The 18,420-nt window shown below is 42.9% G+C and overlaps 1 protein-coding gene across 1 annotated transcript in view; it reads right to left on the minus strand.

The window, feature by feature from the left end:
- LOC138666538 (zinc finger protein 850-like) overlaps positions 1-17,957 on the minus strand; it is a 129,149-nt gene extending 111,192 nt beyond the window's left edge. The window contains exons 1-7 of the mRNA XM_069754750.1: positions 17,918-17,957; positions 11,399-11,559; positions 11,090-11,269; positions 10,892-11,015; positions 10,714-10,811; positions 10,425-10,515; positions 920-1,840 (exon numbers count right to left, since the gene is read on the minus strand). Coding sequence (XP_069610851.1) covers positions 920-1,840; positions 10,425-10,515; positions 10,714-10,811; positions 10,892-11,015; positions 11,090-11,269; positions 11,399-11,479 — 1,495 coding nt within the window. The 5' untranslated portion in view covers positions 11,480-11,559; positions 17,918-17,957. The remainder of the gene's footprint in view (positions 1-919; positions 1,841-10,424; positions 10,516-10,713; positions 10,812-10,891; positions 11,016-11,089; positions 11,270-11,398; positions 11,560-17,917) is intronic.
- Positions 17,958-18,420: the final 463 nt, after the last annotated feature.

Raw genomic sequence — 18,420 nt, forward strand, 5'->3', positions numbered from 1 at the left:
AAGTCCTCGGTAAATCTTATAGGACAATACAAAGCTGGGTAATTATACTAGTCTCGAACAAAAGGACAATTTCAAAAACGCCAAAGTGCCTTAACAAACCTGAGATCCTTAATGTAATTCAGCCTTCAATACTTCTATACAAACCATACCAGCTCTCCTTCAACTACACAGGTCCTATGGCGTTATCTTAACTCATAGACAATAGAAACAATAGATACAAAAAGATGGATATTAGCATTAAAAGCAGTTGCTTATTAATCCTTGGTTACAAATTTTAAAGGGGCGATTCAACACCTCTCCTGTGTAGTCTGGTATCAGGTGCGGGTAGATGCTGTTGTACTTAATTAGGACACTTGAAGAGGGAACCATCTAGTTGGTCTCATCTGATTAATAAGACACCATAATTGTTAGATGTTTGTTGTCGGACGGTTGCCTCAGCAACTGTCCCGAGCATGTATACCAGAGAAGGACTGGTCAACCTCTTTAGATGCAGTTGTAGTGTTCACAAAAAAGTAAAGTATTTTATATACATGATGAAATATTTTGGATTGTTATATGCATTACACTTGCTGATTTTTATTGCTCATTGCATACAGCACATTTCCTAATCATTAACTTTTACTGTAAATTTTCTAGTACTCTTCGTCAATAAAATAAATTTATAAATTATGAAGTGGCTACTTCCCTGTGTAATTTCTCTGATGTGTAAGAAAATATAATTTCTTTGTTAAACATTTCAATCTCCAATTCTCAATATGAAAATGGCTTCTCCTCTGTGTGCATTCTTTGATTTATAAAAAGATTAGATTTACAAGAACAATTCCCACATTCTGGACATGAAAATGGCTTCTCTCTGTGCGAGTTCTCAGATGTGCAACAAGATTTCATTTGTTGGTAAAACATTTCCCACATTATGAACATGAAAATGGCTTCTCATCTTTGTGAGTCTTGCTATGTCTAACAAGATTTGTTTTGTCAATAAAACATTTTCCACATTCTTGACATAAAAATGGCTTCTCCCCTGTGTGAGTTCTCTGATGTGCACAAAAATTAGCTTTTTGGATAAAACATTTGCCACATTCTGAACAAGAAAATGGCTTTTCCCCTGTGTGAATTTTCTCATGTGCAATAAGATTTGATTTGGAGTTAAAATATTTCCCACATTCTAAACATAAAAATGGCTTCTCCCCTGTGTGAATTCTCTGATGTACAGCAATACTTGCTTTCTTGGTAAAACATTTCCCACATTCTGAACATGAGAATGGCTTTGCCCCTAAGTGAGTGCTTTTATGTTTAATGAGATCCCCTTTGCAAGTAAAACATTTCCCACATTCTGCACATAAAAATGGCTTTTCCCCTGTGTGGATTCTCTGATGTACAGTAAGACTCGATTTCTTGGTAAAACATTTCCCACATTCTGGGCATGAAAATGGCTTTTCCCCAGTGTGAGTTCTCTGATGTGCAGTAAGACTTTCTTTTCTGTTAAAACATTTCCCACATAATGAACATGAAAATGGCTTCTCCCCAGTGTGAATTATCTCATGTACAGTGAGCCTTGTTTTCTTGGTAAAACATTTCCCACATTCTGCACATGAAAATGGTTTCTTCCCTAAATGAGCTTTTTGATGTTCAGCATCGCTTTTGTTGTTATTATTTTGCTTAACAGTCTGTAATGAATCTGAAGATAGGACCTGTTGATAAGGAATAGATGAATTTTTGCTATGAAGGGCTGGGGGTTTATCTGGAATAATGTCATACTCTTCATATATATATGGTGTGATACCATAATCAGCTGCTTCAAAATCAGTAACTGTCAGATGTCCCTCTGACGCACAGTCATCTGCCAAGAAAAACATTTTTTTCATAAATTCTGCATTTAGCAACAAATTGTACTAAAATTCAAGTATTAACTGACGAAGACGGATACAAACTGTAGACATCAATGCGAGGACTAGTAGTTTATGATATTAAGCCAAGAGGTTGTACAATTTTTAGTTCCTCTTCTAATGCTAGCTTTTTTATAGCTTTATTTTACAATTTGCTTGTCAATAAATTTTTGTAATGAAATGTTCAGTGGAGAATCATAAAGAGGCCTGTTAGGCTAGGTTCACATTGCGTTAGGGCAATCCGTTTAGCGCATATGCTAGCGGATTGCGCTAACGTAATGTCAGAAAAGGGATCGCGTTTGGCGATCCCGTTAGCGCAGATGCCCGATCTGCGCTAGCGAGGGACGGACCTCGGACGCTGCAAGCAGCATCCGCGGTCCGTCCGAAACTAACAGGACATCGCTAGCGCGTGCCGAAAATGGCATGCGCTAGCGATGCACTAGAGATCCTTTAGCACATTGCTGTCAATGGGTGCGCTAACGGATCCGTTGCACGGCGTTAATTGAGACAAATTCGCCATGTAACGGAGTCCGCTAGCGTTAACCCATTAACGCAATGTGAACCTAGTCTAAGTCAGTGCTATTAGGTGTTGTGTCTCATAGCTACATGAACTATAGCACAAAAAAAAGGCAAAGGGGAGGAGATGGATTGTTGTGTACATTGAAGCCATGACTTTAGAGCAGGTGTAAGGTTGCAGTAGTACGTGTATTTTTGTATGCATTTTCATTACACTACCTTCCTCACTCAGCCTACCGCATGAGCAATACACACCGTTAAGCACTTTGCTCATTAGGCTCTTCCTATATCAAGCTCTCTTCGGCTTATGGGTACACACTCCTGATAAAGCTGTTGCAGAACGGTGATACACCTGGGGTCTTTCTCTCCACATCCCTGGTTTTCACACCTTCTATTTATCAAGGTAGTTCATTATGGTCGTTTACGTTCTGGGAGCATATGAGGTAGTATCTATCAAAGGGATTTCCCCTTGCATCTGAGTGCTAGCATTTGCAGCACTATTTGGTTGGCTCTGCTTCTTTGGTCTAACCTGTTGTGGTGATTCTTTCCACCTATTTATTTAAAATGCATATCTTTTGCATGTGACCTCTATATCATGGCTTAAATTATCTTTTTAAATGGGGAATACTTCTAATATGAACTAGTCAAGGGTTTTATAAATATTTACTAAATGGTGGCCCAATTCTAACGCATCGGGTATTCTAGAATATGCATGTAGTTTATGTATGAAGATTTCAGAATAATGCAATGAATACACAGAATTCGGCCGGCCGGGCGCGACCGATTAGCGAAGCGTGGTTCAAATCCCATGTCAATTCGTAGCCAGACTGAGTCTGTCGCTGATTGGTCGCGTCCGGCCGGCTGTGAACAATTAGTGAAGCCAGGGCCAGCTGCAGGTTTTTGAAAGAGTCTCACAGCGCATGTAGCATATAACACAGCCCACGTAGTATATAGCACAGCCACGTAGTATATTGAATAGCCACGTAGTATATAGCACAGCCCATGTAGTATATAGCACAGCCTACGCAGTATATAGCACAGCCCACGCAGTATATAGCACAGCCCACGTAGTATATAGCACAGCCACGTAGTATATAACACAGCCCACGCAGTATATAACACAGCCCACGCAGTATATAACACAGCCCACGCAGTATATAACACAGCCCACGCAGTATATAACACAGCCACGTAGTATATAGCACAGCCCACATAGTATATTGCACAGCCCACGTAGTATATTGCAGTCATGTAGTATATTGCACAGCCACGTAGTATATAGCACAGCCATGTAGTATATAGCACAGCCTCGTATCAGATTGCACAGCCACGTAGTATATAGGCCAGCCACATAGTATACTGCATAGCCACGTAGTATATAGCACAGCCCACATAGTATATTGCACAGCCCACGTAGTATATTGCAGTCATGTAGTATATTGCACAGCCACGTAGTATATAGCACAGCCATGTAGTATATAGCACAGCCTCGTATCAGATTGCACAGCCACGTAGTATATAGGCCAGCCACATAGTATACTGCATAGCCACGTAGTATATAGCACAGCCCACGCAGTATATAACACAGCCCATGTAGTATATAAAACAGCCACGTAGTATATAGCACAGCCCACATAGTATATAGCACAGCCCACATAGTATATAACACAGCAACATAGTATATTGCACAGGCACGTAGTATATAGCACAGCCCACGTAGTATATAACAGCCCATCAGCCGCGACCAATCAGCAACCCGGTATTTCCATGACAGACAAACAGACGGAAGTACCCCCTTAGACAAATATATATATATATATATATTTGTCTAAGGGGGTATATATATATAGTGTAAGGTTGCACTTACTGAGCGTATTGGGGGATATTCGCTTAGCACGGGATTCAAGCACACAGGCATTTTTGAACACAAAAGAGTCCATACGGTTTATTTTATACAGCATAAACCGTGTCATAAGCCAAGTTGCATATCACTGACTTACATGTAGTCCATTTGGTTTATTAAGGTATCATAAACCACATCATGAGCAGTTCCTTTACAAACTGGACCAGGACATCACATCAAGTCTCAGATCCTTAGTCTGCGGCAACTAAACATGCTGGTCCACCTTTGACCAGTTGCCATGGGTTACCACACAGTTCATATCACAAGCACCATTAGTCTGTATAGGTACCTGACGGGAGCTCCTGCTCCACCTGCTGACTTCTTGTCAGTCCTGTCTTCCAGGAAAGCTGCCTCACGGGAATCACCAACTTGCCTGTGCGGCATATCTTAGTCAGTCCAGATCCACCGAAGGACGGTAGCTTCCCCAACCCAGACCATCCAGGTCCACAGTTTCACTGTGCGCTGCTCAGGGATCCATGGCTCCCATAGCTCTGTTTCCACTAGTTGGGCTCAGTCCCACATGTCACTTGACAAATGGTAAGGGTTTTAAAATTAGAGATAGGACTGTCCCAACTACAGTCGCTGTGAAGAGGCAGGATGGTTTTTGCATTTTTTTAATTAAAAAAACATGTTAACTATGCACCGCATATTATTTTCATGCACTATGATATATATTTATTTACTGCAGAATATTTAACCCCTTAGTGACAGAGCCAATTTGCATGTTAATGACCAAGCCAATTTTTACAATTCTGTCACTTTATGTGGTTATAACTCTGGAGCGCTTCAACGTATCCCACTGATTCGGAGACTATTTTTTCGCGACATATTGTACTTCATGTTAGTGGTAAAATTTCTTTGATATGACTTGCGTTTATTTATGAAAAAAATGGAAATATGGAGAAAATTTTGAAAGCTTTCCAATTTTCAAACTTTTATGCCCTTAAATTAGAGAGTGGTGTCACACAAAATAATAAATAACATTTCCCACATGTCTACTTTACATCAGCACAATTTTGGAAACAAAATGTTATTTTTGTTAGGACATTATAAGGGTTAAAAGTTGACCAGTGATTTCTAATTTTTCCAACAAAATTTACAAAACCATTATTTTTAGGAACCACCTCACATTTGAAGTGATTTTGAAGGGGTCGATATAACAGAAAATACCCAAAAGTGACACCATTGTAAAAACTGCACCCCTAAAGGTGCGCAAAACCACATTCAAGAAGTTTATTAACCCTTCAGGTGCTTCACGAGAATTAAGCAATGTGGAAGAGGAAAAAAATTAATATTTTACTTTTTTCACAAAATTTACTTTGGAACTAATTTTGTTTGTTTTCACAAGGGTATCGGGAGAAAATGGACCACACAATTTTGTTGTGCAATTTCTCCTGAGTACACCAATATCCCATATGTGGGGGAAAGCTACTGTTTGGGTGCATGGCAGGGCTCAGACTGGAAGGAGCACCATTTGACTTTTTGAACGCAAAATTGGCTGGAATCAATGATGGTGCCATGTCGTTTTTGGAGACCCCCTGATGTACCTAAACAGTGGAACCCCCCTCAATTCTAACTCCAACCCTAACCCCAAAACACACCCTAACCCTAATCCTAACCACAACCCACCCCTAACCATAATCCCAACCCTAACCATAACCATTTTTACGTGTAATTCTAAACAAGTAATATATGCGATAAAATGCCCTTGCGGTAAAATGTATGTTGGTGAAACAACCCAGGCTATTAAAGACCGCATTTCACATCATAAATCGAATATTCGCTGTAGAAAATACCATCTTCCCATTCCGTACCATTTACGTGAAGCAGGGCATTCAGTTACACAATTAAGGTTCTAAGTTCTAGAGCAGGTTTCTCTGAATCGAAGAGGAGGTGATATAAATAAAAAAACTTCTATTTAGGGAGGCATATTGGATACATTATTTACAGAGTTTAGAACCCAGGGGACTAAATAGGGACTATAATCTCACAGGTCTTTTTCATTAAGATCATATGGTTATAAAGAACTAAAAGATGAATTTATATAGATGGGACATATGAGTATACTATATTGTTTGAGCTCCCTGTACTGAGTCTTGTAGACTATGATCGTGATTATTGTTATTAAATTTTAATTTTGCATAATGTCCAATGATATTCAGACAGGTGTTTATATGATACCAGATTCTTTTTGTTATATAGCGTAATGAGGTTTGTTATATAGCGTAATGATGTTTGTGTCCGTGTTCTATAATGTCTAATAATATTCACAGACAGGCGTTTATATTATACCAGATTCTTTTTGTGATATAGCGTAATGATGTTTATGTCCGTTATATATAATCAAATGTAATACTGGGTTATATGTATAAAATATGACCTTTTCCTAATAGTCTTTTTTACTTGTCTTTTAGGTAGCCAATTGATTCTTTTTTTCTTTTACACCATACTTTACCTGATCGGCATGTTTCAGTTGCTGAATATCCTGACTCACTGCATACAGGAACCTTCGTTCTTCACTTTTAGACGGACGGCGCACTTCCGCGTTCCACATCTGCGTTCCACAGAGGCAGACTGACCTTGGACACATTGCGGTGACGTACTTCCGGTTGTGCCGACACCTTTTGCGTGTCACCTAGTGTTTCAGGCACTTTTTTGTTGTCACTTCCGGGCTAATAACTATTTAAAACGAGCACTATAACAGGTAATCATGCAGGCATTTCACCAGTGACTTTTTGCGGCCAGTCAGCATCGATATTCACCACCGGAATCTTTTGCGGTAAGCTCACTTTTTGTACTTTGGAGGAGCCATTTTCTTATTAGTGCTCCTGTTGTTTATTAGCGCTATTTTTCTCATCTGCGCTCTTTATCTTTATTTAGAACTCCTATTGGAGTCACATGTACATAGCGGGTCAGTTTTTCTCAATCTCTGCATTTATCTGGTAAGCTAATTTTCTTTTCTCTATGGGTCTACTCTCATATATATGTATTATTTATTATTTTTTCTGGGGGACACAGACCATATTTTTCTGTAGGGTTCATTTAATATCCACCAAGTATATATTTTTGCTTCTATGAATACGGCTATATGTGAGAAAATTTTGAGTATGAACATGATCCATGAAATTATAATGTGATGCGGATTGCTGTATTAGGACATTGTTTTCCATGTTGCCTATGTTGAAAATTTATATGGATTGTTATTGGCAGTTGCAATATCATGTTTTTTCTTTTTTGTACCCTAGTCTGATGAAGGTCATAAAGACCAAAACGTTATTGAATTTACTGGGAATATATAAATAAAAATAAAAATTATTAGAATAATTCTTTGAGTGCCAGATTTTTGGATTACTTTTCGATATAGGGGTTGGTAACCCTTTTCTGTGCACCATACCTACATAAGGAGTGACGTGTTAGATTATTTGGACTAACCATAACCACAAACCTAACCCCAACACACCCCTAACCCTAATCCCAATCCTAACCACAACCCACCCCTAACCCTAATCCCAACCCTAACCATAACCCCAAGCACAAACCTAACCCCAACACACCCCCTAACCCTAATCCCAACCCTAACCACAACCCACCCCTAACCACAAACCCCTAACCCTAATCCTAGCCCAAGTCTAACTGTAATGGAAAAATGGAAATCAATTAAATTTTATTTAATTATTTTTCCCTATCTAAGGGGGTGATAAAAGGGGGTTTTATTTACTTTTTTTTATTTTGATCACTGTGATAGTGGCTATCACAGTGAGCAAAATAAACCAATAGGAAAATGTTCCTGTTGTAACCTGGTGTCGGCTGGCAGATCACGGCGGGCGCACGGGGCATGCGCCCGCCATTTTCTCCCGGAAGAAAACCGGGGGACATTTCGAGGAGATTCCTGGATTCCAGGGGTACAGGGGGACGTTCGGGGGACCCTATTTCTTTATTTGAGATCACATCAGAGGAGAGAGAAATTAAATAGAGAATCTGACTTTTTTTTTGTGGTCGCCGTTATGCCGTTAGAGACAGCAATCGCAGCACAGGGGTCGGTGACCTTGGCAGCCGAGACCCTGGAGAAATTCCGACTCTGGGGAGCACTATACACTTTTTCCACAGTGCCGTTAATTAACGGCGCTGTGATTTAAGTACCCTTAATTGCCGCCATGAAAAGGCGTATCGCCGGGCGTTAAGGGGTTAATCATTATGCTTCTGTATTTGGTTTTTACACATCATTATAAGTAGATGCACAACCTCACCAGCCAGGATCAGTCATATCTGGACTGTGTCCTTTCTCGAGAAAATATCCTGAGATCTGACTCAATGAACTACTATGTTAAAAAGCTGGACCAATAGCAGGATTTGGCCCATTTTGGCCTTAGTCTACTTACTGCCCTGTCCAGCCTCAGGCAGGGTAAAAAGTGCAAGAAATGGTAATGTCACACTGAAGTGGACAAGAGTTGATTTCCACATGTGTGGAAAACCTTACCTTAGCTACAGGTTGGGGACCCCTGCCTTATACTGAATCCAGCATATCGTTCATCTATGTTCACACACCTACAGCTTGTACTCACTTACTGAGGTGGATTCGTGAAGTTGCAGGTCAAGGTGGGTGAACAAGCCCAAAGCGTTAGCACAGTTGGGTGGAAGGCACAGGGTAGACCACAAGGCCAGAACAGAGGTAAACGGCTAGTCCAAAGTAGCACACAGGGAGGCAGAAGAACCACCAGAACTTTGCAAGGATCAATGCACAATGTGAATAATGAAAGTATGGTGAAAAATAGAATGGACCGCACCTCCAAATCATAAATTGATCTAAAGCCGCTAGGCAAAAATATATATAACTGAACATGAGGTTCTTAGTTTAACATTCTGATCAGAGTGTATGAAGCCCACTTCCATGTCATGGCAAACCTCGTAGTCGGTCCCCATCGCCCTAACGGAGTGGAGCAGTGCGCCGACCTTCACCACTGCGGCAATGCGTCAGCAGTGCAGGCAGCCTGGTATCTCCAGAATGTGCCTCCAGCACAGAACCACAGCAACAATGGCCGCACACACAGCACCAACACCGTGGCAGTGGGCATCATACACTCTGATCATAATGTTTAACTAAGAACCTCGTGTTCAGTTATATATATATTTTTGCGTAGTGGCATTAAATCAATGTATGATTTTTGGAGGTGCTCTCCATTCTCTTTTTCAACATATTGCATGATCTGTCCTTTTTTTTTTTTTTTTCATTGGACGTGCACCCTGGCGCGACTAATCAGCGATATTGGCACGGGATTAAATTATATACATATTCTAGAATACCCGATGCGTTAGAATCGGGCCACCATCTAGTCATACATAAATGAAAGATGACAGCACACTGTAAAAGAATTGTTGAAGCATTTTGAACAACTGAACTCTGAAGTCTCAACACTAAGACAAGGGTGGATCTCTACTTGGCCTATGAAGATGATGTCACAGAGATGCACCAGGCAACTTGTTAAACTCGACGTGGAGCACAACAAAGAACAGCAGGTGTATGGGAAAGCAAACAAGCCTGGCCAGGACAAGTGATTAACACAGCTATCTCCAATGATTAGATCTACCAGTGGGAACATGGGAGACTGGCTCTTTATCAACAAGCCAATGATGCCACTGCCACTGCTTGCTCATCATGATCCAACCTGCACTGAAAAGGCAGCCAGTGCTAAAGACATCTCCTGCCTGTCCATTATGTTTCAAGCTGCACTACAGATGCTGCTAATGCAGTTAAACAGTCAGTAATCTTTCGCCTGTCTATTATGTTCCATACTGTGCTGCCCCAGAGATGGAACCCTGCGCAGAGTAGATCTAAGAAAAAAATATCCCAAAAAGGGACCATTTTTGGATGGTTACAAGGAGTCATTGCTTTTTCACAGCTCCCAATGTCCATCTCTTGGAAGGGATACCTACCCAGCTCAGAATACAAATTTAACAAGACATTAAACAGGTGACCCCCCAAAATTAATTTCTCACACCTAAAAGTATGCATTGCTTGTCATTTGGCATATATAGCAGTACAGAACATAGTACGAATTCAACAGAGCCAAACATATATTTATACCAAACAGTGAATAAGTAAAACAGAGGCCATTACTCACCTGCCCTGTCATCTGTAGGAATCTCCTCTTTACACCCCTCTTCAACCCTCACATATGTCTCTGTAGTATTAATATGGGTCAGATATTCACCCTGAAACAAATATTGTAAAAGTTACAGACAGATGGAGAAGTCACATCTATGATCAGCTCTAATCCTGCCATCTCCACCGTTCTCATTACACAAGTATAAAACATATAATACTGGGGGATAAAACAAGACTGAGCACAAGACCTTCACAGCCGTCTACACATCATAGGGGAGATCTCATGACACCTTCTCTCCATCTACCTGATGGTCCTGAGGAACATCGGGATCTTCTTGTTTACAGTCCTGTGGAAGAAGAGGACGGGGACATCTCTCTGGTGTTGTCCACTTACTGGATAGATCTAACAAAACAGACAGAAATAAATACACACGGTCTATAATTATCTGTATGTAAAGAAGTAATTCAGTCCCTGTATATTACCTGGTGATGTGAGGAGGTGTGGAACTTCCATCGTGACGTCCTTGTACAGATCTTTGTGTCCTTCTAAATACTCCCATTCCTCCATTGAAAAATAGACGGTGACATCCTGACACCTTATAGGAACCTGACACATACAATGATACCGTCATCACCCCGATCCCTTCAGAGCATTAGTTTATAATGTCCCAGCAGTGTCACCTCTCCAGTCAGCAGCTCAATCATCTTGTAGGTGAGTTCTAGGATCTTCTGGTCATTGATGTCCTCATGTATCAGCGGGTGAGGTGCAGGCCCTGTAATTGGGATCAGGGGTCTTCCACATCCCTCAGCCTCAGGGTCCTGACAATGCTCACTAGAGGTCTTCTTCACTACTGTGTAATCCTGGTTATGGAGAGACACATTAATAAATCTCACAACAGACATTTCCAGAGTCCTAACCTCTCCAGTTCTGTCCATCTGTTATTCCCATAGATAAGAATGATGTAATGTGACGTCATCAGAATCTCTCACCTCTCCAGTAAGCCGGAAGAGAATCTCTAGGGTAAGGTGTAATATCCTCTCCGCCATCTTCTCACTGTTCCTTTCCATCATTGATGGGTCAATCAGGAAAATTCTCTTATATAGAATATCTCCACTGAGAGGATCCGATATTGTAGATACCTGAATGGGAACTAGATCATAAACATAATAATATCATCATCATCAGTAATATCATAAAGAATCCCGTGTAATATCACAATTACTAGAAACTGTATATTCAATCACTGGCAGCAGAAATGATGCTGACATGTATAGCACACAGGTCCAAAGCTTAACCTGAGGCCCATAGCAATTTAGTTATGCCCTATTCACATAATAAGAAATGTACTATTCTGGGCCAGTTTGTAGACTAAATTCGGCCATTCAAATGAATGGATTTGAGAGAAAAATTTGGGCAGTATATAGGTGACATCTGTGTGATGCTCACTTTTTACAGACTGCTTGCTGGGAATTGCTTGGGAAACTGCCTAATGATCTTCTGTGTTTTTATCCCCTTGGCAATATATAAGGCAGCACTACATATAGGGCCTTGAAAAAGAATTCACACCCCTTGATATTTTTCAAATTTTTTCATGTTACACCCACAAACTTGAAGTAGCAAGTATCTGTGAAGTCTAAAGGAAATGATACTTTTTTTTATTATTATTATTTTAACAATATAAATCTAACAATTGGGACATGCATTTGAATATAGCCCCTTGTAGTTTCATACTGCTAAATAAAATCCTCAGAGACCAATTGCCTCCAGAAGTCACAGAATTAGTAAATTGAGTCCACCTGTGTGTAATTTCTACTCAGTATAACTACAATTGTTCTGTGAAGGCCTCAGAGGTCTGTGTGAGAACATTGGGGATCAAAGTGTATCATGAAAACCAAAGGAACACACCAGACAGGTCAGGGATAAAGTTGCAGAAAAGTAAAGTAGGGTTAGCTCCGAAGCTCTTCACATCTGACGCAGCACTGTTAAATCCATCATCCAAAACTGGAAGGTGTATAGCACAATTACAAACCTACCAAGTAGTGATGAGCGAACGTGTGCGGATAACATGTTATCTGAACATGCTTGAGTGTTATCCGCGTATCTTGGGCATGCTCGGATAATATGTTTGAGTCCCTGTGGCTGCATGTTTTGTGGCTGTTAGGCAATCCCCTCATACTGTATAACAGCAACAAAGCATGCAGCCCCAGGGACTCGAATATATTATCCGAACACGTCTAAGATACTCAGATAACACCAGAGCATGCACGTTATCCGAGCATGTTCGCTCATGACTCCTACCAAGACATGGCTGTCCACCTAAACTGATATACATCCCAAGCAAGGAGAGCACTAATTAGAGAAGCAGCTAAGAGCCCCATGGTCACTCTGGAAGAACTGCAGAGATCCACAGCTCATGAGGGAGAATCTGTCTACAATACAACTATTAGGGATCACCCACACGAGTGTATAAAACGGCCGACTGCTATGGGACAATGCAGATCTGCAATTTTTTTTTTTCATGACGATTTGGCATAAGAAAACAATCGCAGCACGCTGCAAGTGCATCCGACAACAGAATCATGCGCACCCATACAGGTCTGTGGGTGAATTTGAAACATTGGACTGCGCTTGGATGTCAGTCTGATTACCAGAAACACAGACAATGGAGAAGATGAAGTGAAGTTTGATTCAAGTGACATTAGCACAATCAGTCCGATCCTCTCGCATGCGAGAATTGATGGCTGTTACCCCAGTATTAGTCGAATCCAAAAATCTTGCCATTATCAAAAAGTGACAAGAACAAAGCCATTTTTAAAGGCAGCATGTCACCCCCTCCAGGGCGTTTTTAAGTAAAAGAGCCACCTTCAGAAGCACTAAGGCTGCATTCTGTGATGATGGCTCTTATGTTTACTATCCCTAGGAATGCTGAAATAATAACTTTTATAAATTGCGCGCCATACCTGTATTGAATCCGGGGGTACGTTTTCTCCCCCTGACTAAGCCGCCCATCATCCCACCGGGCGCCGCCTCCTCTGTCTCGTGCTGGCGCCTGCGCTCTGTAATTATTTCTCGGGCATGCGCCGTGCGCGCTTCCCTTGAACTCACATTGATGTAAGTAAATCGCGCCTGCGCACAGAGGAGGCCCAGATCCCGCCCCGCAGTGTGTTATGATGTATTCACACTGCGCTTGCGCAGTGGAGCAGATCACCGTGCTCCATTGAAGATATTGCCAAAGTTTCCCGAGATTTGTGAAGTCTCACGAGACTTTGGCACTATCTTCAATGCAGCATGGTGACCCGCTTCACTGTGCAGGGGCCAGATTCCCAGCTCCGCAGTGTGAATACATCATAAGGCCGGTTTCACACGTCAGTGGCTCCGGTACGTGAGGTGACAGTTTCCTCACGTACCGGAGACATTGACACACGTAGACATATTGAAATCAATGCATCTGTGCAGATGTCATTGATTTTTTGCGGACTGTGTCTCCGTGTGCCAAACACGGAGACATGTCAGTGTTCCTGGGAGCGCACGGATTACACGGACCCATTAAAGTCAATGGGTCCGTGTAAAACACGTACCGCACACGGACGTTGTCCGTGTGCAGTCCGTGTGCCGTGCAGGAGACAGCGCTCTAGTAAGCGCTGTCCCCCCCACTGGTGCTGAAGCCATCATTCATATCTTCTTTGCAGCAGCGTTTGCTGTAGAGAAGATATGAATATTCCTTTTTTTTTTTTTGCTTCTCGTGTTTAAAATAAAGATCCATGTGCCCACCCCTCTCCCACCCCCTGTGCGCCTGCCCGCTGTTCCTAAAATACTCACCCGGCTCCCTCGCTGGCTGGCGCTGCTTCCTGTCCTGGCCGCACCTTCTACTGTATGAGCGGTCACGTGGGGCCGCCGATTACAGTCATGAATATGCGGCTCCACCTCCCATAGGGGTGGAGCCGCATATTCATTACTGTAAATGAGCGGCCCCACGTGACCGCTCATACAGTAGCAGATGCGGCCAGGACAGGAAGCAGCGTCAGCCAGCGAGGGAGCTGGGTGAGTATTTTAAGAACAGCGGGTGGGCGCACAGGGGGCGGGAGGGGGGTGGTCACATGTATCTTTATTTTAACCCCTTACCGGCATTGGACGTACTATACCGTCCGATGCCGGCTCCCCTGCTTTGATGCAGGGCTCCGCGGTGAGCCCGCACCAAAGCCGGGACATGTCAGCTGTTTTGAACAGCTGACATGTGCCCGTAATAGGCGCGGGCAGAATCGCGATCTGCCCGCACCTATTAACTAGTTAAATGCCGCTGTCAAACGCAGACAGCGGCATTTAACTACCGCTTCCGGCCGGGCGGCCGGAAATGACGTTATCGCCGACCCCCGTCACATGTCCGGGGGTCGGCGATGCGTCTCCATTGTAGCCATAGAGGTCCTTGAGACCTCTATGGTTACTGATTGCCCGTCGCTGTGAGCGCCACCCTGTGGTCGGCGCTCACAGCACACGTGCAATTCTGCTACATAGCAGCGATCAGCAGATCGCTGCTATGTAGCAGAGCCGATCGGCTTGTGCCTGCTTCTAGCCTCTCATGGAGGCTATTGAAGCATGGCAAAAGTTAAAAAAAAAAGTTTAAAAAAATGTGAAAAAAATAAAAAAAACATAAAAGTTTAAATCACCCCCCTTTCGCCCCAATCAAAATAAATCAATAAAAAAAATATCAAATCTACGCATATTTGGTATCGCCGCGCTCAGAATTGCCCGATCTATCAAATAAAAAAAAGTATTAACCTGATCGCTAAACAGCGTAGCGGGAAAAAAACTCGAAACGCCAGAATTACGTTTTTTTGGTCGCCGCGACATTGCATTAAAATGCAATAACGGGCGATCAAAAGAACGTATCTGCACCGAAATGCTATCATTAAAAACGTCATCTCGGCACGCAAAAAATAAGCCCTCAACCGACCCCAGATCACGAAAAATGGAGACGCTACGAGTATCGGAAAATGGCGCAATTTTTTTTTTTTTTTTTTTTAGCAAAGTTTGGAATTTTTTTTCACCACTTAGATAAAAAATAACCTAGTCATGTTTGGTGTCTATGAACTCGTAATGACCTGGAGAATCATAATGGCAGGTCATTTTTAGCATTTAGTGAAGCTAGCAAAAAAGCCAAACAAAAAACCAATGTGGGATTGCACTTTTTTTGCAATTTCACCGCACTTGGAATTTTTTTCCCGTTTTCTAGTACACGACATGCTAAAACCAATGATGTCGTTCAAAAGTACAACTCGTCCCGCAAAAAATAAGCCCTCACATGGCCAAATTGACGGAAAAATAAAAAAGTTATGGCTCTGGGAAGGAGGGGAGCGAAAAACGAACACGGAAAAACGAAAAATCCCCTGGTCATGAAGGGGTTAAACACGAGAAACAAAAAAAAAAAAAAAGGAATATTCATATCTTCTCTACAGCAAACGCTGCTGCAAAGAAGATATGAATGGCAGCTTCAACACCAGATGCAGGGGACAGCGCTAAACTTTAGCGCTGTCTCCTGCACGGTGCGTGTGGTACCCAGTGGGCACACGGGCGGCACACGTGTGCCACACTGATGTGCCACAGAAATGCACGGGCACACGGACACGGATAATTCCGATACCGATTTTTCCGGTACCGGAATTATCTGGACGTGTGGGACTGCCCTAACACACTGCAGGGTGGGATCTGGGGCCCTGACTACACGAAGGCGCAGGTTACGTCACGACAGAGAGGAGGCGGCGCCCGGTGGAATGATGGATGGCTGCGAGGCAGCTGAGTCAGGATGAGAAAACGTACCCCCCCCTCGAACACAATAGAGGTATGGCGCGCAGTTTATAATAGTGAATATTTCTGCATTCCTTGGGATACTAAACATAAGAGCCACCTTCACAGTATGCAGCCTTAGTGCTGCTGAAGGTGGCTCTTTTACTTAAAAACGCCCTGGGGGGTGACAGGTTACCTTTAAACGCAAGAAATAATAAGTCCCATTTTCATTTTGCAAAAAGCCATGTAGGGCACACAGCCAGAAAAGGGAAGAAGGTTCCCTGGGCAAATGAACAAAAAGCAGAACTTATTGGGCTAAATGCAAAATGCTATGTGTGGTGGAAAACTAAATGCACCTCATCCTGAAAACACTATCACACGCAGCATCATGCTGTGGAGAGGCTTTTCTTCAGCAGGGGCAGGGAAGTTGGTCAGAGTTCATGGGAAAATGGATGGAGCTAAAGATAGGTCAATCCTGGAGGAAAACCTGTTATAGTCTAAGAAAGATTTGAGACTGGGGCGTAAGTTTACCATAACTTGAAAACTCCAATGAAGGGTAATTTTTAATTATAGTAATGTATCCCCTATTGCTTGTATAGTGCATGATTTACGTTGATGTACCCGAGGAATCCTGAGAGTGATACTGTTCCCACATACAGGGCCCTCAGTGCATTATCTGTACTCTAAGATGTATCACTGTGTTATCTGTGGTGTTACATAGTACTGCAGGTAACATCTACTACATTATCGGTACTCCAAGAGGTATCACTGTGTTATCTGTAGTGTTACATAGGACTGCAGGTAACATCTACTACAGTGGTCCCCAACTCCAGGCCTCGAGGGCCGCCAACAGTGCAGGTTTTCAGTATTTCCTTAGTATTGCACAGGGGTTGAAATCATCACCTGTGCAGGTGATCACATTACCACCGATGCAATACTAAAGAAATCCAGAAAACCTGCACTGTTGGCGGCCTACTACATTATCAGTGGTGTCACATAGGACTGCAGGTGACATCCACTACATTACCTGTACTCAGAGAGTTATCACTGTGTTATCTGTGGTGTACATAGGACTGAAGATTACAGCTACATTATCGTGGTATTACATAGGACTGCTGATGATACTACATTATCTGTAATCATGGTTATTATTGTGCTATCTGTGGTATTACATAGGACTGCAGGTAACATCCACTACATTATCTGTATGCAGAGACTTATTATTATCAGAACATATACATACACATTGTGTCCGAACATTGCGCTAAATACATAAACTCCAATATTTATGTTAAAACGTAAAGATGCTGCTAGTATTTTTTGATGAAGGAGTGTAAATCCATCCAACCACGTCACGGTGACCATTAATATGGCCGCTGATGATCACTAATGACCTCTCCATGTTCCGAACATCTGAATGGGGAGAGACAAGGAGACCTTGTGTGGGAGAGAGACTGAGGACAGAACGTTACTAACGTGTACAGCGATAATGGCGTCCATGTAGTCATTAGTCGCAGCATTCTGTAGTGGGGGGAGCAGCGACATATAAGTCACAGGTCAGACCCCAGAGATCAGCAACGGTGGGAGAACGTGTGTATTCAGGGGGGAAACATGGAAAACGGAACATCACAGAGATGGGAAAGGCCATTTATTATATGGGGAGGAAAAATGGCCGAGTGTGACCAGCGGCTAATCCTGATAGAGAATAACGGGGCCCCAGCACCTACCTCCACCTGCAGAGCCGCACTCCACATATATGGCTGCTCTGTGCACACAGGACCTGTGATGAGGTCACAGGAGGGGAGGAGTCAGGGGTCACATGATCAGGGGCCTCAGTGTATGCAGGACTCTGCTGTGCTGGTTGTCATGGTGCTGGATGAGGGGACGTTTATGTGTGGGGTCAGGAGGGGTTTACAGTGTGGATGTAGCAGAGCCGTGTGTGTACGAGGTGTACGGAGTGGAGCCGTGTGTACGAGGTGTACGGAGCGGAGCCACATGTGTACGAGGTGTACAGAGCTGAGCCCTGTGTGTACGACGTGTACGGAGCAGAGCAGTGTGTGTACGAGGTGTAAGGAGCGGAGCCGTGTGTACAGGGTGTACGAGGTGTACGGAGCGGAGCCGTGTGTGTACGAGGTGTACGGAGTGGAGCCGTGTGTACAGGGTGTACGAGGTGTACGGAGCGGAGCCGTGTGTGTACGAGGTGTACGGAGCGGAGCCGTGTGTACAGGGT

Source organism: Ranitomeya imitator, chromosome 2, assembly GCF_032444005.1.
Source record: "Ranitomeya imitator isolate aRanImi1 chromosome 2, aRanImi1.pri, whole genome shotgun sequence".
In the NCBI taxonomy this organism is placed as follows: Eukaryota; Metazoa; Chordata; class Amphibia; order Anura; family Dendrobatidae; genus Ranitomeya; species Ranitomeya imitator.